Genomic DNA, 24,685 nt, shown 5'->3' with positions numbered 1-24,685 from the left:
GCATTGCACTCTTATTTGTATTCCCCTTCCCTTTCTGTTTATCAAGGCGCCTTGCAGCTTTAATGGTCCTAGGGTACTACTTCGTCTCAATCCCCAGATTTCATCCACGGATACGGTGTTCCAAATGGGTAGCCAGGCGTTAATCATGTGATTTTGATAGGCGGTTGGCGATTTACTTCTGGCCTTGAGATTCGGTCAGGAGGCTTTATTGTTGTGTTTCTACTTTTGTGTTCTCACTTCGTTTCGTTGACTATATTTGATGACTGCATGACCTTGTGCTTCTTGTCTTGTTTGTTTTCTTTGCCCTAGGATCTAGACTGATAGGCCAGTAGGTAGCACCTGTTGTATTATCATAGTGGTAATGGAGAATGGGACGTACTAAGATGTATAAGGGTTGCTTGCGCTTATCCTTACTCTTATTGTAAAGTAGAAAAGTAATAGAGTCGAAATTCCGGTCTCTGTATAAATCCTTCACAAATCATTCTAGCTTTTCTGCTGTTAAACTTACATATACATAACTATCAAATAGAACATAACAAAATGAAACAAAAACAAATGCTTAAATAACCAAACGGCCAGGCTCAACGGTCAAGAGCGTCTCAACCCGGTCCAAGAAAGCCTTCGCCCTCTTCTCCTCGCTAACCGGAACCGTCAAGCTGAATACATTGGCAGCCGGCTCCTCAACGGGCGATACTACCCGCGAAGAGGAGGACTTCTTAGAAACCTTTCCGGCAAGGAAGTCAATAAGGTCTTCCTGGACAGGCTGGGCCCGCGCAACCGGGGCATCAACCTCATTCAACTCGGGGATATAGTCACCCCGGGAGGTAGTAACCGGCTCACCACCGAGAATCTCATCAAAAAGCTCATCAGCAGAGGGCTTCTGCGCAGCCGAGCGCGGTAGCTCCTCATTCGCCAGATCCGTAGCCCTCGCCAAAAACTCCGACAGCGGGACCGTAATCCCCAAACTCTCCTTAATCTTCCTCTGCACGGACAAGACGGCTGAGAGCGAAATCGATAACGCGACGGAGGTCGTCGGCGGCGGTGCGGGGGCTTCCATTTTCTCGGGGACGGGCTCCGGCTTGGGCGCTGGGGGTGCTGCGATCTTGATGTTGCTCAGGTCGAGGTGGGCGAGCTTGTCTATGCGGGCGGCTTGGGTGGAGGGGTAGTCTGCTGGGATGGAGCCGAGATAGGCGAGAACGTCGCCCTTTAGGAGACGGCCCTTGGGGCCAGATGCCGGGATCTTGGAGATTTCGGAGTCGGGGATGCCCTTTTCGTGGAGGAGTTGGGTGACGGATGGGTAGAGGGGGTAGGCGGGGTTTTGGGTCTGGACGGTGGTGGATGCGAAGCCTATCGGTGTATTTTGTTAGCATGCTGTGTATCCTAATAGCAGGGCTACGCAGGGTGTATCCTAGGGTATATCCTGTGAACTCACGTCTGGCGGCGCTGTGTACTCTGGTGGGCTGTTGCCGTCTGGCGAACATGGCGGGGATTTGGCGTGCAGGGAAATTGGAAGCCATTTTGTAGAATCAAGGATCACACGAATATGTTGCAACCTGTGTGTCTTCACTTCTTTCCGATTGTTGAAGGACTATTCTACTTCGTCGCGTATGCTATCTCAACGGATTGTCCGGATTCGGCGACTGGATCGGTCTACCTCCACGATGAATCCACACGGACCTTCTGGGGTAGCGGAGTGAGATGTCGATGTCCGCGATTAACTGGACGATGCTTTCGAAGAAGACCTGGGCGTGAATGGTGCTCTTATCTCCGGCATGTAGAACTTGACGTTGAGGTTGTTGGGAGCTTCACCGGCGGCCGGGACAGGAACATTTTTCTGCCGCGGAGGACGGAGGATTGGCCGAGTTCTTTGAACATTCGGGCAATGCCAGGAATTAGGTTAGGTAAGTTTATTCTATTCATTCTATTTGAATTGCTCTTAATTGATTGCTTTGGGGTTGAGACTTCTCATTGTGTGGAGCCACGATTGCAGTTGAGTATGCTAACTGTTTAGTATAGACGACTCCCGCACAATATGTTTCCCAGGTGCTTCGCCTTCCAAAGGCTTTCGCAGCAATATCCCAGGTTCTCCCGGTTACCTAGAGTCCAGGACACGGCCTCGCCTCCCACATGGAGGTATTTCTCTTCGAGCATCCCCCGGGCAAAAACCGCCGTGAAACCCCAACCCCAACCACGTAAAGTCGCAAACTCGGAAGAGACCCTCAAGTTCGCCGGGAGACGACCAGAAGGTTTCGGAAAGCTGGAGCGCAAGGTCGCAAGAGAAGGGAACGTCATTCTATTCAACGCACCATCTCATCGCAGCTACATCTTCGGAGCCTACAGTCTTGCAGCTTTCTGCTTCGCCTACTCAGTATACAACTCGAACATGATTTTCCGGGACCCAATTGCCATTGGTATCCCCATTTGGCAACAGACCCTATTTGGAGGTGTCTGTATTGCAATGAGTGTCATGGGCACGGTGTTCTTGACAAAGACTGGACGTTTGATCAAGTCGGTCAATGCCGTCAGCGCGAATGGCCAGACGCATATCCGTTTCACCGTGCGGTCTATGATGCCTTTCAAGAAGGCGTATGAATTCGATGCCCTCCCTCGCCAGATTGCTTTCTCGCGTCGGCTGGTGGTCACTCCGGGATCTGTGAACCGGACACAGCAGCCCGAAGCCCCGCGAAACACCAAGCCGTCGGAAATTGAAATTCTCAAAGCACCGGCGAAGAAGATCAGCGTTATGATCTGGACGATATTTGCGAATGTGCGGAAGCTCTTCACGCAAGAGGGCGTTATTCTTTTGGAGGTTGAGGGCCAAAAGGGTGTCTTCAGAATGGACTCTGCTGGTTTCGTGTCGGAGGATTTCTTGATGATTGGGAATCCGCTCGATATCAAACGTCGACCATGAGAATTCGTCTCTTCTGTTACTACTCTGTGATTGATACCTTCATATGCTGTCTTACTATCTACTTTATATGCGGCCTATCGAAAGCTGCCTCTGTACTCAATAACACCTGTACATACCATCAGACTTGACGCTTTCTATGAGCACGAATTAGATATTATAAAATTGTAAATTATCCTACTTTCTTGTTTGACTGCCCTATCGGCGGTTCGGCCCCACGTGACCGGCGCGTCCTGTCGACTCCGTGACGCGCTCTCCAGATAACCATCGCGAGCCCCTCCAACAACGACGTCTATGGCCGGTTGGGTTGACACCTCGTTGTCGACTTGCTGCTGCACGCTCTTTGCTTCTTTTATTTCCATTGTCTGATCTGGAGCCGCGTTCGCCGGATAACGGCAGCGTTGAGACAAGATGGGGAAACTCATCCGCCTCGAGCTTTTCAGTACGATGCGACCCGCAACAATGCGCATTCATGAGTTGCTGATCATTATCTAGACTTCAAATCATACAAGGGTCATCATGTCCTCCTCTTTGGTGATGCCTATTTCACATCGATCATCGGGCCCAACGGGTCTGGGAAGTCGAATTCGTTCGTCGCCTTTAATCTGTATCCTCGGATGTTGGAAAGTCGGTTGCGCTGACATGACACCAGTATGGATGCGATCTCCTTCGTTCTAGGCATCAAATCCTCCCATCTACGATCCACGAACCTCCGCGATCTGGTCTATCGTGGCCGCGTCCTACGCACAGCCAAGCTCGACGCCGAGGGCAACGCGATCGAACAACCTACAAACGGCGAGGACAAGGCCGAAGATGGAGTCGATAGAATCGAATCGCAAGATCCGAACGCATCGCAAGATCCAAACGGAACACAAGACCCTCGTACGGCCTGGGTTATGGCGGTTTACGAAGACGATGCCGGCGAGGAGCAGCAATGGCGGCGGTCAATTACGAGCCACGGCGTTAGCGAGTACCGGATAAACAACCAAGTCGTGACTGCGCAGCAATACAACGAGGCGCTGGAGGCGGAGAACATCCTAATTAAGGCGCGCAACTTCCTTGTCTTCCAGGGTGATGTTGAAGCAATTGCGGCGCAGTCTCCCAGGGACCTTACGCGGTTGATTGAGCAGATCTCAGGTAGTTTGGAATACAAGGCAGAGTACGAGAAACTAAAGGTGGAGGCTGAGGAAGCTGCTGAGCAGCAGACTGTTCAGCTTCACCGTCGGAGGGGTATCAACTCGGAGATCAAGCAATACCAGGAACAGAAGCGCGAGGCCGATAGCTACGCTAGGAAGGCAGAGGAGCGCGACCAAGCTATTATTACCCATATCTTATGGAAGCTGTTTCATTTCCAGCGCTTGATTGACGACTCCAGCGAAGAGATCCAGAAGTACCAGGATGAGCTCAAAGAATATCGCCGCGGTGTTGAAAAATACGAAAAGAACGTCGAAGATGCGAAGAAGGACCACGCCAAAGTCGGGAGAGATGTCGCAAAAGCCGAGAAGAACATTACGAACAAAGAAAAACAGATCGAGGAAGCTAATACTTCCTTGGTCCCTGTGGACGAAAAGGTCGACATCACCGTGAAGAAAGTCGAAAGGTTTGCTTCGCGGATTGCTGAGATCGGCAAGGAGCGCGAGGCACAATTGGCCAACACCAGGCAACTGGAGAAGGATCTTAAGGTTGTCGAAAAGGCTCAGGCCCAGTGGGGAGCTGAATGGCAAAGGTCCATGAGCAAACAGGGTATCCAGCTTAGCGACGCTGACCAACAAGAGTACAACAAACTCAAAGAGGAGCTGAATAAACGGTCATCCGCGGAGCAGCTCAACTTGGACAATCTACGACGCCAGCGAAAGACAGAAGCCGAAGCTGTCAACAGCCTTAAGAGCAAATTCGAGGGCACTGAGTGGCAGCTACAAAGTTTGAGATCCGACAAGCAGTCATTGGAAGAGCGCCAAGAGTCGATCACCGAGGTCATTACCACTGCTTCCAAGGACATCGAGCGCAAGAAAAAGGAATTGAATACTCTTACTTCCGAGCGGTTACGAGTGTCTCAAATGAGGACCGAACTGGAAGAGAAACTCCAAGTTGTCTTGAAGAAACTGCTCGAAGCTGATGACGGTAGGAAGCAGTCCGAAAAGGAGATCCGGACAAGAGAGTTGATCTCGACGCTGAAGCGCATCTTCCCGGGTGTGAAGGGTCGAGTCAGCGATCTTTGCAGACCCAAGCAGAAGAAGTATAACGAAGCTGTCAGTACGGTCCTCGGACGACACTTCGATGCCATCATTGTCGACAACGAGAAGACTGCTAAGGAGTGTATTCAGCACCTCCGTGACCAGAGAGCTGGACAGGCGACTTTCATTCCGCTCGAGACAATCCAGGTGAAAGCCTTCAACTCCAATCTCAAGGGTGTACACCGTGGAATGCGACCTGCAATCGAAACTGTAGACTATGAAGACTCGGTTGCACGAGCGATCACCTATGCCTGCGGAAACGCCGTTGTCTGTGATGACCTGGCGACAGCCAAGTACCTGTGTTACGAGCGCAACCTGGATGCAAAGACCGTCACTCTCGATGGCACGGTGATTCACAAGGGTGGTCTGATGACTGGTGGTCGCGGTCCTCAGCAAAGCTCCAAGCGCTGGGAAGACTCGGAAGTAGAGAATCTTCACAAGCTCAAGGACAAGCTTATGGCAGACCTTTCCAGCCTGCCCAAGGGTCACCGCAGGGGTACCGAAGAGGAGACTCTACAAGGCGAATTGGTTGGTCTCGAGCAGCGCCTCGCCTATGCTCGCGATGAACTGAAGGCCTTGGAGAAGAATCTCAAGAGCAAGCACAGCGAGCTTGACTTCGTCAAGCGTCAGCTCGAGGACCTCCGGCCGAAGTACGCGGAGCGAAAGGAGACGTTGGACGAACTTGACCAGTCGATCACAGAGACGCAAGAGTCGGTCAGCGGTGTCGAGGATGACATCTACCGCAAGTTCTGCAAGCGCCTGGGCTACGATAATATCCGCGAATACGAAGCACAACAAGGTTCACTGCAAGAAGAGGCTTCTCAGAAGAAGCTCGAGTTCACAACACAAAAGAGCCGAATCGAGAACCAACTCAGCTTCGAGAAGCAGCGTCTGCAAGCTACAGTTGACCGTATCAGCAGCCTCCAGACACAGCACCAGCGTGACGAGGGCCTGATCGAGGAACTTAAGGCCGAACAGCAAAATATTCGCAACCAGCTCGATGAGTTCGAGGCCGAGCTCGAGATCCTCCGCGAACGTCTGGGAGAGCAAAAAGAAGCCTATGGACAATCGGCAGAGAACCTCAACCAGCAGCGAAGAGAACTTCAGAAGCGCAGCAAGAACGTCGAAGGATCCTTGAAGAACATTAGCGGTCTAGAGGCTGAGGTCCAGCGGAATTCATCAAGTCGTTACGCGCTTCTCCGGCGTTGCAAGCTTGAAGACATCGACATTCCTTTGACCGAAAGCTCCAACTCACTCGACCATCTCCCTATTGATGAACTTGTGCAGACGGCTGATCCGGATGCCATGGACGTTGACGAGGACGCCAATGGCAGTGGCCAGGCTATGGTGCAAGACTACGGTGTTGAGGTTGACTTTGACTCTCTAGGAGACTCCCTCAAGGAGGTAAGTGATGCGTCAAAAGTAATTACTATAGAATTTCCATGCTTATACAGAAATAGGAATCCGACGAGAAACTTGAAGAAGAACTGCTGGAGAAGGTCCGATCACTCAACAGCGAACTCGACAAGATGGCACCGAACACCCGCGCACTGGAGCGTCTCGAGAGCGTCGAGAACAAACTCCGGGGTACTGAGAAGGACTTTGAAGAATCTCGGAAACACGCGCGTAAAGCAAAGGACGACTTTGAAGAGGTTATGCGCAAGCGTTCGGATCTGTTCAACAAAGCCTTTACGCATATTTCTGAGCAGATTGGCCCTATCTATCGGGAGCTGACGCGGAGTTCCAACTACCCGTTGGGTGGACAAGCGTAAGTCACTCAGTCCCAGAGAAACATTGGCAAGCAAGGCATATAACAATACTAGGTACTTGGACATCGAAGACTCCGACGAGCCCTACCTCGACGGCATCAAGTACCATGCCATGCCACCCCTCAAACGATTTCGCGACATGGAGCACCTCTCCGGAGGTGAAAAGACAATGGCTGCTCTCGCCCTCCTCTTCGCCATTCACTCCTACCAGCCATCTCCCTTCTTCGTGCTGGATGAAGTCGACGCTGCTCTGGACAACACCAATGTCGCCCGTATCGCGAACTACATCCACGATCATGCTGCGCCTGGTATGCAGTTCATCGTGATTAGTCTGAAGACGGGGCTGTTCCAGAACAGTGAGACACTGGTTGGTATCTACCGTGATCAGGCGGAGAACAGTAGCAAGTCTCTGACGCTTGATGTGAGTTTCCCTTTACCATTATATGATTGTGGTCCATGTGCTAACTACGTTTTTTTTTTACTACAGCTGCGCAAGTACCAATGAGTGCTCTGTTGTTCATGTTGATTACGCCTTTTTCTTTTCTTACTATGTGGTTTGTAGATTAGTAGTGGTTCTATATCTCTTTCTTGTACTAGCCCTATTCAGGGAAGTTATTCGCTTTGCAATGAGACCCACGAGTTCAGTTCTACAATCTTGAGCAATTGAATGAAATTCAAGCAAAAGGCTGAAAATAAATAGATTTTCTGACTCGAATTGTTCATAGAAACACAGCAAGTAAAAAAAAGAATGCTCGCACTCGGATTCGAACCGAGGATCTCATCATTACTAGTGATGCGCTTTACCAACTAAGCCATGCGAGCTGATTGGTTAGATAAAAATAGACCCTCTTTCGATCTATAAAACAGGCATTATGTATATCTCATTGGCAGCGCACTCAAACACAAATATTTAAACATCAAATCATCTCATCTAGTCGAGATAATCCAGTATATAATAAAGATAAGTGCTTGAACATTCTAATTATTTTACCAAACTATGACATCCTAACTCAAAGATAGTGGCATTCAAAATCGTGTCACTCGAAAGATTTCTAGGGTAGCCCCCTCAGACAATGTATCTCGAAATACCATTCTTCTACATCGTAAATCTGTACAGTACTCTCCTTTACTGAGTAATAGCAACCTCGAAATAGAGACTCAACATCGATGACGATGAACTGAGCTGTCCCATATGCGCATGTCTGATACTCAACCCAACCCCCACGACCCTATTGACAATAATGCGTCCTATTATAAATAATGCCTGCATACAGTGTACATAGTAGCCCATGCACATGGGTTCATAGGTAAGTCCAGACCAAAATAGTGCTTTCGACAGATAGAGGAACGAAGTACGGTGTACAGTGTGGGCATTTGCAGCAACCCAAACTGAAGTAGCGGTACTTGTAGGATATTGTGCAAAATGCAGATCAATCAAGCAACCGTATAATCGCACAAACGCACCGCAGACACATACATATCCTTTGCAGTGTACAGTGTGCATCCCGCTCATATCCAAGGATGGGGAACACTTTCCGCCCTGACACGCGGAAAGGAACTTGCGCCAGTTTGATCAACAGCATCTCACGACATGCAGAAATCTATAATACACTGTAGTGACAATTTCGATTCAGCCATACAGCCGCTCCCCGGAAATCTTTTCCAATGTGGATGGGGTAGGTAGGACATGTCTGCTGCAATTGATTCTGTTTTCTTTTTCCTTTGGGTCTGAGTAAACTTTGGTACGGAGCATTGAGTAGTTCGGTCCGTAGGAAGATCTTGGTTCGGATCTGGACCGAATCTGATTGCTTCGTACAAGGATGCATTTTGCAGATTCCTATCAATCTGGATTCAATAGTTTATTCTATCATGGAATTAGTCATGTATGATTTGGGGGATCCGGGGATATGTTGGTACTTCGTGAAATGGAGGTATCTGTACGAGTGCCTGGGTGGCTGAGTATGTCCGCTCAAACCCGGGAAAGAGTACGGAGTCGTGCTCGACCGAACAGGTGCGAAGGAACCGAACCAAATTGACGGTTCGAGGACTGATCGGACATTATGCGATGGTTTGAATATGAAGAGATCTGCTTCTATAGTCTGAACAGAAATAATACACTGCATTACACAAGGAGTAACTGATGGCTGGAGTATGGAGTAGTCAACGGACCCGATGGACTGCGTCTTAGCTGGCCACCTTATTTATAATGAATCGTTGGCTATGCCGACATGATTCAAGATCAATAGATGGCGACTGTGATGCGCAACACCTTCAGCTCCAGTGAAACAGCCAAGGCAGAGGCGCAACTGAAATGATAGACTTCTGCAGTAGACGAAGATCTCAGAACCCCAAAGAGTAGGAGCGAAAGACCCAGTGGGTCTATGGCTGACGCTTAAGATTGGTCACAATGCAATGAAATCTGTATCGGGAATGGTCAGCCTTGTCATCGACCATCGCTCGACATCGGGGACCTGCTACTGCTATTTTGGGCACCCAAAAGTGGACCTTCTTGATCCACAACTGTCATACTAAGCTGTTTTTGTCAACCTGGAACTGAGTCAACCGGCTTTGTGAGGCACCATAGTTTTGTCATGTGTAGGTTGATTTGAAATTACTCCCCGTTTGAATTGTCCGAGGAGGCCCGTTTCTTTGTGAATTTCCAGAGGAGCGGATCTATAGACTGACCATTATTTCACCTTAATCGTGGTCAAATTCAATAATAATTCCTGATTGTAGTATACACTGTAGCGGTAGATCATGGTCCCTGAGTTGAGAGGTCAGATACTCCGTGTAGGTGACGAATGCACTGTGCCGCACAATGCAAACAGAATCAACCGATCTGCGTCGTTTGGGGCGATACTTCATTAAGTTCACGGACCAATCACCAGAGGATCAGCGACAGATGCTCTGTATCCAAAGTGTCAATTGCAAGTGGATTCTGTCGCGAGTTGAGTTTGATGGCTGCAGATGACCTCGGACTTGTGCGATACGGTTTTCGATGTATGATTCTTCGCCAGTCAGATCGCGAGATGCCGTTTGATACCCCCTTTTTTCTTGCCAGGCTAAATTGTATTAAGGGCAAGGGTCTTGTTGACGCGTGTGAATGCGCCGTTTGTACTGCGCCGCGCGCCTATTTGGGGGCCGTTATTTCGTTTCTTTTTTTCCAACTCCATCGTCATCCACCGATACTTCGCCCCCGCTCGGATTCAATCATGCAAGCCACATACATAATGTCTGTGGAAAGTATCGGTGCTGCAAGTGCGTCGTATGTCGATGGATCCTTTTGGAGTTGACAGCTCATTTGACCGGAGTTCGGAGAACTTCGAAGGGGAAGGATCCCGAAGGCAAAATTAAGAAAAACAAATTCTAGTCTCCCCGCAGAAATGTAAGGGGGACTAGATAGATCGCGTTTCACTGTCTTATGTATCTTTTTTTCCCTTTTGGCTCTTTTCCGGCGTTTTGCTCTGTCACCATTTTATCGTTTCGCTTGCCCGCGGGAAAACGAACGTTTTTAGCGTGTGCAGTGCTGAGTTGGCCTGTAGTGTTCCTGCACTGTAGTATTGTCACCGCTAGAATAGACAACGGTGAGCCTGCCGAAAAGGCAGTTGATGTACGGGGTTCTCTGTATGCGCTGTCCCTTTTTGGTTGTTGGCACCGCAGGCGACTGTCAAAATTGAATTAGTGCCCGCTGTCGCTCAACTGTCGATAGATGATGATCCATGTCAAATGGATCCTTCGTTGATCATTGCCGGTGGAGGTATGAGCCACCAGCGTGGCCTCAGGAAGGAACAAGACTATTGTGTCGATACTACGCAACAGCCTTTGTTTCGTACGCTAGTCGGGCAAAGCCGGCCAAGAGTCCAGAACGTCTTTCGTGAGTCGTGGATACGAAGAGAAAAGATGGCAAGAAGACGGGCACTATCATAGTGAGGCCACCAGGCGGTCTTGTCCCGACAACTAACCACTAAAGGATCGGCGGTCAGTGAAACTGTGGCCCTGAGGTTAACTGTCCACACATTCTTTCCGTAATCTCGCGTCAGTCGAAGAAGAGTATCACCATAGGAAGCAAAGGCCCTTGTCGATCTGGAGAGGGGAGTCGATCCTACTGGTGCAGATAATTTCCTGTCATGTTTTTAGAAACCGAAGCGGTCCGCCAAAGTACGGAATAGCCCGTTCTCTATCTTGTCATATTCCGTATCCAAACGAGTGATCGAGCATCGTTTCCGGTAGCAGAGATGTAACAGATGTACCTGTGGAGAGGCTAGATACGACATGCATCGAACTATCGTCTTCCAGGAGATGTGGGTGTTGACGAGTATTCTTAATACTCTCCCAAACCGGAATATTCTCCACTAATCAGTTTGGGAGGCAAATCAGGTCGCTTGCTGGTCAACTAGAGTCAGATCCGTTTGAAAGATCTCTATTGTTTTCTTTTGCGACGTAGAAGAAGTGGAGAGTGATGGAAAGTTCTCTCTTTCATGCATGCATGGATTACTTGATTGGGCGCACCAGGAACGGATTGAGGCATTTCATTTTCATCTGTTCAAACTAGGACTGCAGTTTCCAGTTGTATTGTTGCCGTACTCCGCCGCCCAAAGGCTCCAAGCTGGGTCCACGTAGCACACGAAAACAGATGTGTATATCGGTCAAGGCACCCTCTATTTCTCCGGCGAGAGCTAGCTAAGCGAGAGGCGTCGCTGAATACTGCGGAGTCTTGTTCATCTTGAGGGGCAGGGGCTTCTGCCGATCATGGCATCTCTAATCTGTAGGCATCCGGTTCTTGGACATGTAATCATCACTTTGCCTGCATGACCTCAGTAGGCGACAAGGGTGTCAAACACATGGGGCAAGGTATTTGCCTGTTGCTTTTTCGTTTCTGAACAAGCTGATGCGATTCGCTCGCGCTGTCTCCACGCCACGCAACGCGCAAAGTAATTCTAACAGGCTTTATTGTTATTGCTTTTTTCGCATTAGCCGTTATCATACTGATCCTCAAACAGTACCTGAGGAGAGTAGAATACGGAGTACGGAGCGATGCTCGCTTTTTGTCATCAATCATCCATCCGGATGGGGCTTCTGGAACGTAAATCTGATTCCCCGGCGGGGGTCCCTGGCAATCGTCTGTAGGTCCCGGCGGTTTAACCTTCCCCTATTGAATTAGCCAGTCATCGTATTGATCTGGTGATAGGCGGCAAAATTGGGTTTCTGTCATCATGTCTTGGGAGGGTCGACATGGGTCGGAGACGTAAATCCGGCTCAAGACGATGAGTACCGACGCCCGTAATAGTAATGACTATTCATGCATAATGTAGATGAGGACCCATCTAGATGGCGCTTTGCTCCTCAATGCTGCGTGTATTTGTTTTCCGTACATTAACCATATTGTACCAGCCACAAGACTATGAATTCGCATGTCATGTGGGTGTGCAAGTGCCAGAACAGCTCTGTTCCCTGACGGCTCGCTGGACCGTACTTTTTCTTTTTCTTCTTTTTCTTTTTTCTGATCTCCTGAATAGAATATGCAGATTTCTTTTTCCTCTTGGCTAGCATCTGATATATGACGGGTGCTCCTCCGGTTCCATTCCATCGGGTCATTATTCTCTTATATCTCTTCGCTTGCTTCCTCAGAATACAGATAAATTTGACCATCGCATCCAGTGTCGAACTCTCGTGGCCTATACTCTGGATATAAGACTAGTTACCTGAGTCATAATCAGCACCTTTCCAGTGTCTATTGATCTCATCTCTTATCTTATTGTTATTCTGTTTGCGCACCTCGTACCAAGTTGTGCGAATAAACACCATGAATCCAGCATTTGCCGCCGTGACAACGGGGCCCGAGATGCCTCACCAGTCATTGTCGTATGATGATGGGATGGCTTCGAGATCAACGGTAAGCATGATGGATCCGGTCTATCAGAATCACTGGTGTTGATAACCGTTATCGCAGCAGCAGATCGCAACAACCCAGCAAACGATGCTGAATATTCCGTATTCGCATTATGCTATCTTGTATATGGACGGCGACGGAAAGCTTGGTGTTGAGGTTTCCCCTTCGATTGAGGGTTCAGAGAAGGCCATTTTCACCCAGGACGTTAGAGGGCGGTTTTTGCGATCCGTGACGGGAGGTCCGTATGGCTTGCAGGGCTATTCAAGTGAGTGAATATCCTAAGGAACAACCCCACTAGAGGATAGATACTTACCATCACCATAACAGACCCGATTATGCAAACCCAGGACGGCATTCTCCCAAGTTCAACTTCCCTCGCCTGGTATCACCACTCTCGAACGAAACGGGATGGTCTCATTCCCTGTGAATGGCAGTCGCAACGCAGCAAGCGCCAGAGACGCCGTGACTCCGATTCCGCATCAGCATCTCCCTGTCCCACCATCCGCCGCACCGCGCTGCGCGTGGGAGACCACGACCTCCTGCGACGGTACTACGAGAAGGCGTTCGATAACTTCCAGCAGCTGAACTGCAGAATGATTGCGAAGGCGTGGATCAAACTGGTTGAGCCGCGCAAGCAGGTCAACCACCCTTATAATGGACGGAAGAACGTTGGAGGAACATCGCAGCGAGTTGACCCGGAGTTGACAAAGCCAAGGTGGTGGCCGACGGGAGTCACCCACAAGGAGCCTGATCACCTGCCCAAGCCTGGTGAGTCTAACCCAGACAGGAAGTAAGGACTTCTCACTAACATTTTCTTCTACAATAGAACGTGTCCGTCTTCTAATCCACATTCTCTGTGAATTGAGAGCTAGTCACGATATCACTGCAGAGAAACTCAAAGAGGCTGGCCAAGACGTGCGACGCCAAATATCGCCTGCTGAGCGCCTGGAAGTCCTGGATGAGATATACTACATTCGACAGATGGAAGAGCACTACTTGGCTGGAGATATTGGTATGTTACTTGCCTTCTCTATTGTATCGTCAATCTGATACTAACAATGACCCAGGATCTGATACAATCCTCCACGTCTCCCACGTCCACCTCCCTGAAGCTAGCTTTGAATTCGACCAACACGACTTCCAATCCACAGACCACCACGACACACTCTCTTCGATCCCGACCACCCTGCCAAAGGTCCCAGCCATGCGCGGCACCTCGGACGATGGCAGTCCAGAGTACTGCCTTCCTCTCACCCCCTCGTCATCCTGCCCATCTAACGGCCCCCGGAGTCCTGCGCAGACGCACCCATCCTACTCACCCGAGATGGTTTCTTCCATGATGTCCACTGGTGCTCACGCCAGTGCTGCGTACGTGACGTCCAAGGACGAGTCACAGCCGGGTTCGTGTATGCCGGACTATTTCAGCCAGCCGTTCCTTGTCCCGACAACAGCACCATCGACACAGGCTGGGTACTGGGGACACCCAGCTCAAACGCACGCGCCTGTGTACCCAACTGGATATTAATTAATTCATAATAATGAGTTTTTCGCGCAACACCAAGACCTAAGACGTTCGTTCCACTTGCTTTTTCCTTTGTATTATACTCAAATTGTCATTCCTGCACATTTCCTTTGTCTTGTATGTCTATATTACACAGTTCGGTTTTTGGGACTTCTAGTAAGTCTTGGTTTGCGTGATGAGGACCTTTTGTCTTACTAGTCATGGAAAAGTCCTTTCCTTTGTTGCTTTTCTCGTTGCTTTTTTCCTTGCATTGGCGGCATACGGGTTCTGAGGTTTCTGAGGCATGCATGAAAGCTATTTACATGTAATTATAGTATAGACGGATTGTTTGAGCATTTCATCTAGCATCAATTATATAATACATTGATTATCCATGAATGCACAGGAGCGACGCATGCGATGGTTCACCAACCCAGACCAAGACCCCCTGACATCACCACTAGAACAATGGGGCCGGCGAACTGTGATCTCTCAGAACAGACTGGAGGTTATACACCCACATGTGACCTCACCATGATGGTCAGGTCTGGAATCCCACATAGCAGAAACTCGGGAAGATGCCTTAGCAGCTCACCAAACTGCCTTACATAGCGGCGCCAACGTCATTGCATACACAGATTGCAGCTTGACAGAACAGGGAGTTGGAGCAGCAGTGGTTTCACCTCTAGGGCGCCAGGCAGTTCACATTGGCTCCCCAGCTACTCATACTGTATATGCAGCGGAATTGCGAGGCATAGAGATGGCTCTCACCCAAATATGCAACACATTTGGACCGACATCACAACATTCCCATCGGGCCTATACAGCAATCATCTTTATAGACAATCAGGCGGCAATTCAAGCGTGTTCAGCTCCAGGAAGGTCTTCTGGCCAATATATCCTGAGCGAGATTACACGTACTGCATCTCAACTACAGGAACGCGGCTGGGATATACGGCTGTATTGGCTCCCGGGTCATGAAGGCATCTATGGCAATGAGTGTGCTGACGCTCTTGCAAAAGAAGCTGCTAATTCCCCGACACCCAATGGTGTGGAGGAGCTCACTCTCATGGCTAGCGCTCAAAGAGCCCTCCTCATAGAAGCAGCAAGCGCATGGAAGTCTGAATGGGCTGCCTCCACCCACGGGAACTCCCTCCGTCGTTTATGGAAAGAACCCTCAAAAGCACCAATGCAACTATACCAAGGCCTACGAAGAGCCGCCACATCAGTCCTCATTCAAATGCAAACTGGGAAGATTGCGCTGGCTAGTTATCTTGGTACCTTTAATGCTATGGAATCGACTGAATGCTCTTGTGGACGTGGTCGTCAAGATATACGCCATGTTCTCCTCCACTGTACAAACCCGGCAGGCCCCCGGATGCACCATCTTACACAGGGGTCAAGGCGGGAGTTGGATTACCGGGCCTACCTAATACGGCCAGACCTGGTACCGAAGGCAGTGCGCTTTATGCTTGACACAGGCCTCCTAGGCCAGTTTCAGACTCTACCAACCACATACCGAGTCACAACAACGGACACGAAGCAACTGGCAGCATAGTGCAGCCGAGGTTAAACGCTTGCAGAAGTAGGGAAGGAAACGAGATAGTATCCAACAGGCCCATGGACCTTCGTGGCCATGGGAACAGCAGTACGAAGCCAGCAGTACGGGACATACAGCATGCGGAATGAGATATCAGGATATGTGTATAAAGGCGACGATGTACATAGATTACCACTACGGCGGCTTACCCGGCCGCCCCGCAGGACCTGCCGCCACTCGGCCTATAGGGCTGATAGAAGCGTGTATGAACAATAATAACAGTAATAATAATAATAACATTGATTATCCGAGAATTTCCAGTCATTCGGACTATGTGAGAAAACGCCATAAGTTGCATCCTGTAGAGTTAGCGTCACCAGAACATGGTGAAGCTGATACGCGAGCATTATGCATGGAGACAAATTCTGGATCTGACAGTGTTTACTTTCTTCTTGTTCATATCCGCCACGCCTGGCTCGTCGATAAAGAGTCGATCCTTTGCGGCTTCGTTATCCGGCCCGAACCCCAACTTCCATCCAGCAGCATTCATTCTCTATTGCAAACATTGCAAACGAAGTATAATGACCCCTAGCCTTCGGCCGCCAGACCTAGAATGTGCTTTTCTTCTGGGATAACACAGTGCGGGCATGTGATCGCATACGGAGTCCATTCCCCACTGACCGGGTCCTGCAACTCTCCGCTCCCATCTTCTGTCCCGCACCGTGCAATCCTCTATCGCACTCACGCCGGGCCTGCGCATATCGATTTTGGCAAGTTGATTGGCTGTCCACTGAGACTTTGAATGACGCTGTCTTCCTAGTCTTCACATTGACCATCGGGAGAAGCTCCCGAAAATGCACCCTAGGGCTTCGCCATAGATAGCGCTTTGGCATGTGTCAGTGATTGAACAGATATTAGAGACAGGTATATGCGGGCTATCTCGTTTGTTGCTAGTCGTTTCGGTAATGTATCAGTGCACAGTTCACTGCAGCACCCTATAGAGTTGACATCGCTAAGGGCACAACGCGTTTGGGTTGAAGATACAACACTGTACCATTGTGAGTATACTGGATCCTCAAGACGCACCGGAAAAGAGTGATCTTGCGTAATGATATGGCCATCAACCATTTCAACCGAGCATTTCAGGCACTCCATTCTGACAGAAAAGAGTTTATATTTGCCTGCACACATCGAGCACGCATTAGTAAAGGGCTCTCTCGTATCGATTTGGTAAGTCAAAACAGGGTCCTGTTCCGGTTCGAATACCGAGTACTGAGAAGAGAAATTTATCGACCTGAAATCGGGCATACCGGCGTTGGAAAGAATTTTTTTTGATATCCTCCAGTGAGCCCGAATTGTTCGCTTTTGACAAAGTCCCAGTGGCTTGGGCGGTTGGGCACATGATGAGCCGGTATTGTACAGATGTATGTGCCCCCGGCCCGAAAGGCCTCAAGGGTGAACCAATCCTCGTGCATCGGATTACTATCATCGATTGATCGATGGCTTGTTCTTGTTCTTTCTTTATCCTCGTTAATTTCAAAGGCTAGATCGCCGGGAAGGCGAACACTGCCAGATACATAGTATTCCTCGGGCGCTTGGGATTGAGTCCTCAAAGCGTGCGGCATGTTTCTTGCCGTGAGCATTTTGCTCTCGCGCATGCTTTCGGAGATGAACAATGTAAAGCTTAGAAGAGTAGTATGGTTGTATGTCAGAAGCAGAAAACTAATCTATGAGTCATTTTGCCGAAAACCAGCCAGGCAACCTTCTGCTAAGGCATAAAATACTGTTGGGATACTCGATTTAAATGTCTTGGTTTACAAATAGTAAATGAAAATCATATGGCAGCTAAATAGAACATTCTAAGTTTTGGGAATCTGGACCACTGCAAAAAAAAAAAAAAGAAAGTGTCGGGGAAAAACACCAAACCAGACCCGATCATTAGACTATGCGTAGTATCGATGTGAGAACCGTAAATAACATGATTTCGTGTATATACCGCGGAGCAAAGAAAGCCATATTCATACCGCGACCGCTTGCTTTGTGGGCTGTGATGGCAAAGAGAAATCCACACCTTCGGGCTCCTGATTCTGGCTGGCAGCACTATTCTTGAAGATTGACTTGTGTGTCAGGTTCATAATCTCATCAACCTGAAGGGCAGCAGGCACGAGGTCATCAAACCCGAGTACGTGACAAAAATCATAGTAAGACTTGGATGACTTTGAGTGGTGGAATTCCTTGCTTGGGATGAGCATATTCAAGAGATACTTTGTGTTGCCGAACCGGTTCTCTGTCTCCATACAGAACCGCAAATAAGCATGGACGACGTCTTTCCAAGGAAGCAAACCACCTTCAGGGCGGAAACACGAAGAATTGGCTTCTGCTGATGTCGCGATCATGGCCCCGTCTACACCATACTCTTTCATCAACTCCAGACCTTCATTACGTGTGGTAACGTCACCGTTCATGACACAAGCAACTCCAGCTTCATGACACACATCAGCAACCATCCTTAATTGGTCGCGAATTGCCCGTTCCCTGGGCCGCATTGGTGTTGTACGGCAATGAACTGTTAATCCTGTGATCCCAGTCTTGACCAGCCGTGACACTAGTGCCTTTGTCTCTTCGGGAGTCTCTAGAATACGAATCTTAACTGAGACCCCAATCTGGAACGGCTTCCCAACTTCATCAACCAGGGCCGTAAGGATAGAGACTAGCTTATCAGGATTCCGCAGCAAAGCCGCACCCATACCACCGCTTGTGCTGAACGGCTTGGGGCACCCTGAGTTAACATCAATTCCATTCACATCCGCTGCAACTAGTTTAGCCGCTTCCACTGCGAGTTCTGGTGACGCCGTGCCAATTTGGAAGACTAGTTTGCCTTTTTCGCGAACCGGGTCAATGCGATAGATGATGGAACCCTGACCGCGGGTGAACTCGATGATCCCATTTCGAGGGTTTACGCGACGAGATGTGCCAATAAGCGCACGATCGACTGTTTCGGGGCCCCAGACGAGATCAGCGCCATACTTCAGGGCAAGAAGACGAGATGGCAGTTCCCCAGACCGAACCATCGGGGCCAGGACGATCTTGCCACGGTAGTCCACCCCATTTGCGGGAATAGGAACGCGAGCGGTAGTCATTGCAGTCATTGCAGAACGAAGGAATCTAAGCATGTCAAGGCGAGAAAGGAGGCAACAAGTGTGATCGTGGTGGGCTTAACATTTTTGCTTCAAAGGCGGAGATAAGAAAAATGTCGGAATCCATAGCTCGGAGGTGGACTATCTAAATTGCCGATTGTTTTGTATTAGTCAGCTTGCCCCTCATAAAATTGCCAGATAGGAGCTATATAGCAAGACAGACCTCTTTTGCGATTCCATTGGTTGAGCCATATGTCCACTACACCCTGGGTTCCAACAGTTATGAGCCCGGTTCGCCGCCGAAATCGTCAGTTTTGAAGCTATACACATAGGCTTGTGGTAGCGAGTGTTATAGGACAATTACCCCTGAGCAAGTTGAGCAACGAACAACTGAACCCCTACAAAACAGAGTGGATTCATAAAACCATGGAGTCAAACAGTGTGGTCTCCGCCATGAAGGGCGATAAACTGAAGGACTCTCCTCAATGGAGAAACTGGTTTGCAAGAGTGAAGCTATTTGCTCGCCAGAAGAAGGTGTGGGACCTAGTAAACCCACAGATTGAGGAAGATTACCTTGAGCAGCCAATGCGCAAGCCGAAGAGGCCTCAATACCCAGAAGGTGGATCTGAGAGTGTTAAGCGTGAATGGAGAGATCGGCTTGACATCTATAAGCTTGATCTAGCGGAGTGGGAGCAGCAGGCAAAGGGCTTGGATGCTGTGAACGAATGGATCATCACTAACCTTGATCCAATTCACCATGCCTCCCTGCTTGACTATGAGACTCCGTATGAACGTTTGGTTTATCTCACAACTCGATTTGCCCGATCGAATGCATATGAGGAAGATATCCGTGCTCAGTGGAAGTGGTTCTCATCATCTCCGCCTAGAAAGGGCGTTGACATTAATCACTGGCTAGCCGACTGGAATACTCTGAGGGAACAAGCAGTTAGTTTAGATTTGCCTGAAGTGAAGAGTGCGAACAAGGATTTCCTTCGTGCAGTGAAAGACGTCTTGCCTACCTGGTGGCAGGCGAAGTATGAGTCAATCATAATGAACCATGAGGATTGGGAGACTCGAGATCTGATTGAAAACTTCCGAGGGTTCTACCAAGAGATGGTGCCACAGAAACCAACCAGTACTATCTCAAAAGCATCATTTTCGACATTCCAGGACTTTGAAGAGGCAGAAACAGACCAGCTGCAGAAACCACCACAGAAGCAAGGAAACAAGCCACCGATCCCTAAGCGCTGGTGCCCCTGTGGTAACCGAGGACATAAACCCTGGCTTTGCTATATAATTAATGAAGCCATACGCCCACAGGGCTGGACGGTGCAGAAGGCAAAGAAGCAAAAGGTGGATAAGGCCCTTAAGGATGATCCTCAATGGAAAGACTGGATTGAGACAAAAGTCAAGGAAAATAATGAGAGGCAGCAAAAGGAAGAGAAGCCCAATGAGTCAGCCAATAGTGCTCTGCCCTCACAGATATCCTTCTTCACGTCGACAGATATAGCAGCACTTAATAGTGCTCCAGAGAGCTTCCAGGATCTTAGATCTCGATGGATCCTTGATAATGCCTCATCGATGCACGTCTGCAATGACCGAAGCAGATTTGTCACCTATACATCAACGAGTTCGAGCCTGAAGACTGGTGACTCAACCACAAGAGTAGAAGGACTTGGTACAGTGAAGCTTCAAGGTGTGGACCCGACAACTGGTAAAGAGAAAGCTATCACACTTAGCAATGCCCTCTATTCACCTGGATTCCATACCAACCTTGTGTCATATGGAGCATTGAAGAAGAAAGGCGGCCGTTGGGATGAGGATGGGGATTGCATTCGTGACCCTAATGGTACACCAGTGGTTAGCCTTAAGCCAATCGATTCATTGAACTTGTGGGCATTTGATATACCCTATACAGCAGCAGGTCATGCACATGCAGTCCGAAAATCTGAACAGCCACTAGTGGCAGAAGCACCTGCAGAGATATGGCATCGAAGACTTGGACATGTTGCTCCACAGGTCATACAGAAAGCAGCTGATATGGTTGATGGTGTTAAAATCAAAGGTGAACTACCAGATTCGACCGCGCCAGAATCGACAGAGACAAGTATTTGTGAGGTCTGCAAGCTATCTCATGCACCAAGACAGATCTCAAGGCGTCCTATTGGACAAACATTTGGATGGTGTGGCCGAATCCATTTTGATTTGGTTCAGTTCTCACCTGGATATAATGGGCATCAGTGGATGACACACTTTTATGTTGAAGGCATCCGATTTCACTGGTTATACACTCATACATTCAAGTCTGAGTGTAGAGAAGCTGTCAGAAAATTCATTGCTTTGGTCAAGAACTGGTGGAACTTACCAATCAGAGCATTCCACTATGACAATGAGCAGTCCGCTGGAGATAATGTGGAAGCCTTTCTAAATAACTGTGGTATAATTGTTTCCCACAGTATTGTAGGGCACCCTGAACAAAATGGACCGGCTGAACGGTCAGGGGGTGTCATACTTGAAATGGCCCGACACCTGCGGATTGAGGGTGGCCAGCTACCAAAACAACTATGGCCTGAGTTTGTTAGCGCTGCAGCATGGATCCTAAACCGAATCCCCACTTATCTGAAGGATGAGAAACGATGGATAGTGCCCTGGGAAGAGGCACGCCATGAGTTTGCAGGAGATAGGATGAAGAAAACAAGCCTTGCAAACCTTCGTGTGTATGGTGCTCTATCCTACTGTCGGATCAGAAGCATTCCATGCAAAGAAAAGACCCATCCAAGAGCAGAAATCGGTTTCCTTGTTGGCTATATTGCTTCAAACATATGGAAGATATGGTTCCCAGCCAGAGGGAAAGTTGAGGTCGTACGAGATGCTTTCTTTGATGAATCGAGGAAGTGGAAGCCAGATATGCAGTACTGGCAAGATGTTGACCTCCCCACGCAAGAACCAGTTATTTTAACTGAGTATCAACAACTAGATGCTATTCGACAGGACCTTAGTATGCCAGCTTCAGTACTACCACTTGAGGAGGATCAGAATAGGAACCGTACAGATGACCAGCATGAAGAACCGGTTGACAGTCAGAAGGTGCAGATTCCGAAGGAAGATGAGATAATAGCTCAGGAAAGTGCTACGCCGGAAAAGAGATATGAGGCTCAAGAAACCATGCCTCAAGCCTCGCCTCAAGACACCTTACCAGGAGCGTTTCCCACAGAAGAACAGGTCCCACTACCACCTACTCCACCGTACGAAGCGCTGCAAAACACGCTGCAGGAAACAGATTTGAGCCCTGTCACTGCTCAGGGGGTGGAAGACCAGCTTGAACATCAGACACAGGAGCTGGATAATCAGGAGCAGACACCAGAGCTCCAAGTCAATGAGGAAGAGGAACAACTCTCCGACAGTGAACAACAGCTACAACAAGAGTTACAAGCTCCACGCAGCGGAGATGATGGCATTGACATATCAAATATCATCAGCGGTGGTAGAAGAAGGAAGGCCAGGGAGGATCATGAATATGTGGCTTATGCCACTACTGAGACTGAGGACCCCCCTGAGCTATTGAGGGCATTCGCAGCTGCCTTATACACAGAAAAGCCGATCCAACGTCATCGAGATGACTTGCCACCACCACCAGAGAACTGGAAGGAGATGCTTAAGCATCCACATGCAGAGGGCTTCATGGAAGCATGTGCAAGGGAGATTCATACATTAACAGAGAAGTCAACGTTCACCATCATTGAGAAGCCAAAGGATGTTTCAAAGCAAGTCCTACCCTTACGCTGGGTTTTTGCATATAAGTTCAACCAGGATGGCTACCTTGTGAAGCTAAAGGCTCGAATTTGTGCCCGTGGAGACCTTGAGATGATCAGTCCTGAAGAGAAGAGAGCAGCTACATTAGCTGCCCGTACAGCAAGGATGATCTTTGCCTTAGTGGCCGCATTTAATCTTGACCTCCGCCAGCGAGATGCTGTTGGTGCTTTTCTCAACAGCAAGCTACTGAAGGAGATATACACACAGATGCCACAAGGTTTTGAACAGCCACGGAAGTGCTGGAAGCTCAATCGCGCACTATATGGCTTACGGATCTCACCGAAGCTATGGCAACAGGAGGCATCAAAGGTGCTCACCAAGCTAGGTCTTAAAGTCGTTCCAGAAGATCCTTGTGTGTTCGTGAAGGAAGGCATCATTGTCTTCTTCTATGTGGATGATATTCTTATTGCAAACCATCCAAGCGTACGAAATCAAGCAAGACAGCTTGAGAGAGACCTCGAGGCACATTGGGAACTCACCGACCATGGTGAAGCAGAGTGGTTCCTTAATATTCGGATACTGCGAGACAGACAGCAGCATAAGCTATGGCTGTGCCAGGATACATACATTAGCAGTGTCGCTATGAGATACCACCTCACACATCGCGCACCTGTCTATACGCCATTACCTGTTGAAGAGTTGATGCCATATGAAGGAACAGCTTCAGCAGAAGATATCAAACTATACCAGCAGAAAGTAGGATCATCACAGTATGCCACCACAATCACACGACCAGATGCAGCCAAAGCAGCAGCCAAATTGTCTCAATTCCTTATGAATCCAGGCCCACAGCATCAGAACGCAGTTGACCGAGTGATATGTTATCTATACACAACGCGTTTTAGGGCCATTGAGTTCGGAATTGGCAGCGGATTAGAGTCCATTGAATTTGCCAGCGATGCGTCATATGGGGATAATCCTGACCGGAAAAGCTCAGCAGGTTATATATGCCAGGTGTACGGAGGACCAGTGGATTGGAAAGCTTCAAAACAACCCACGGTCACCACCTCTACCACTGAAGCAGAACTGCTTGGCTTGTCAGAAACAGCACGCTCTCTCCAATGGTGGAAGCGGTTCGTTTCCAGGATCCAGTTTAACCCTGATCATACAATATCGATTCGATGTGACAACAGACAGACAGTTGAGCTGTTGACCTCAGAGCAAGCCAAAATCAGTACAAAGCTTCGACATGTCGATATCCATGGACACTGGTTAAGGCAGGAGGTCAGAGAGGGTCGAATCAAGGTTATATGGGTGCCAACAGGCCAGATGGTGGCAGATGGACTCACCAAGTTACTCCCTCGTCAGAAGCATGAGCACTTCGTTAAGATGCTCAGGATGGCTGATATAAGCCATATGATTGACTAGCCCAAGCAGAAGACAGAGGCCAGTCTATAGAAGGACCAGAAATGAAGGATTCCAGGCTGTGCAGCTCTCCCTGAAACAGGTAGAGCTGAGGGGGTGTGTCGGAATCCATAGCTCGGAGGTGGACTATCTAAATTGCCGATTGTTTTGTATTAGTCAGCTTGCCCCTCATAAAATTGCCAGATAGGAGCTATATAGCAAGACAGACCTCTTTTGCGATTCCATTGGTTGAGCCATATGTCCACTACACCCTGGGTTCCAACAAAAAAAAATTGGGCACGTGAAGATAACGATAAGCTTTATCATGAACATATTACGGCTCCCGATGTCGGTTCCGTAAACTATATGGACTGAGCGTCTGTCGGTCTGTCACCAGCCATAAGACGTAAGAGCCCACTTTGTCCATAGAATAACCGCGGACGGTCATCAGTAAGGGACGCCCAGAACGTGGCTGGAACAGTCCACTAGTGGAGCGGACGATTCACCGAGAGTTGGGAGTACGGAGTACAGGTACAGTGCAGCTGAAGC

General features: G+C 48.9%; 6 protein-coding genes and 1 non-coding gene across 7 annotated transcripts; 4 read left to right on the top strand and 3 right to left on the bottom strand.

Moving 5' to 3' along the window:
• Window positions 1–559: 559 nt before the first annotated feature.
• On the bottom strand, window positions 560–1,517 carry pdx1 (putative pyruvate dehydrogenase complex component Pdx1; the record flags this gene model as incomplete). Its single annotated transcript, XM_043282400.1, has 2 exons — window positions 560–1,347; window positions 1,433–1,517. The coding sequence occupies 2 exons, from the start codon at window positions 1,515–1,517 to the stop codon at window positions 560–562; spliced, it is 873 nt and encodes a 290-aa protein (XP_043139783.1).
• Window positions 1,518–2,032: 515 nt separating this feature from the next.
• On the top strand, window positions 2,033–2,911 carry ACHE_70103A (uncharacterized protein; the record flags this gene model as incomplete). Its single annotated transcript, XM_043282399.1, has 1 exon — window positions 2,033–2,911. The coding sequence occupies one exon, from the start codon at window positions 2,033–2,035 to the stop codon at window positions 2,909–2,911; it is 879 nt and encodes a 292-aa protein (XP_043139782.1).
• A 408-nt stretch (window positions 2,912–3,319) lies between these two features.
• SMC1 (cohesin subunit SMC1) lies at window positions 3,320–7,416 on the top strand (the record flags this gene model as incomplete). Its single annotated transcript, XM_043282398.1, has 6 exons — window positions 3,320–3,350; window positions 3,404–3,497; window positions 3,561–6,546; window positions 6,603–6,910; window positions 6,966–7,332; window positions 7,399–7,416. The coding sequence occupies 6 exons, from the start codon at window positions 3,320–3,322 to the stop codon at window positions 7,414–7,416; spliced, it is 3,804 nt and encodes a 1,267-aa protein (XP_043139781.1).
• A 244-nt stretch (window positions 7,417–7,660) lies between these two features.
• ACHE_t70001S lies at window positions 7,661–7,733 on the bottom strand. Its single transcript has one exon. It is a non-coding gene; the product is annotated as a tRNA-Thr (tRNA).
• Window positions 7,734–12,714: 4,981 nt separating this feature from the next.
• ACHE_70101A (DUF2841 domain-containing protein) lies at window positions 12,715–14,326 on the top strand (the record flags this gene model as incomplete). Its single annotated transcript, XM_043282396.1, has 5 exons — window positions 12,715–12,804; window positions 12,865–13,066; window positions 13,129–13,569; window positions 13,628–13,813; window positions 13,869–14,326. The coding sequence occupies 5 exons, from the start codon at window positions 12,715–12,717 to the stop codon at window positions 14,324–14,326; spliced, it is 1,377 nt and encodes a 458-aa protein (XP_043139780.1).
• A 3,534-nt stretch (window positions 14,327–17,860) lies between these two features.
• ACHE_70100S (tRNA-dihydrouridine(20) synthase (NAD(+))) lies at window positions 17,861–19,015 on the bottom strand (the record flags this gene model as incomplete). Its single annotated transcript, XM_043282395.1, has 1 exon — window positions 17,861–19,015. One exon carries the CDS (start codon window positions 19,013–19,015, stop codon window positions 17,861–17,863), a length of 1,155 nt encoding a protein of 384 aa, XP_043139779.1.
• Window positions 19,016–19,405: 390 nt separating this feature from the next.
• ACHE_70099A (uncharacterized protein) lies at window positions 19,406–24,160 on the top strand (the record flags this gene model as incomplete). The annotated part of the gene is made up of 1 exon (XM_043282394.1): window positions 19,406–24,160. One exon carries the CDS (start codon window positions 19,406–19,408, stop codon window positions 24,158–24,160), a length of 4,755 nt encoding a protein of 1,584 aa, XP_043139778.1.
• Between the last annotated feature and the right edge of the window lie 525 nt (window positions 24,161–24,685).

Source organism: Aspergillus chevalieri, chromosome 7 (assembly GCF_016861735.1).
Source record: "Aspergillus chevalieri M1 DNA, chromosome 7, nearly complete sequence".
NCBI lineage: Eukaryota > Fungi > Ascomycota > Eurotiomycetes > Eurotiales > Aspergillaceae > Aspergillus > Aspergillus chevalieri.
The sequence above is the reverse complement of the archived record's forward strand: the minus strand, read 5'-3'. Positions and strand labels throughout refer to the sequence as shown.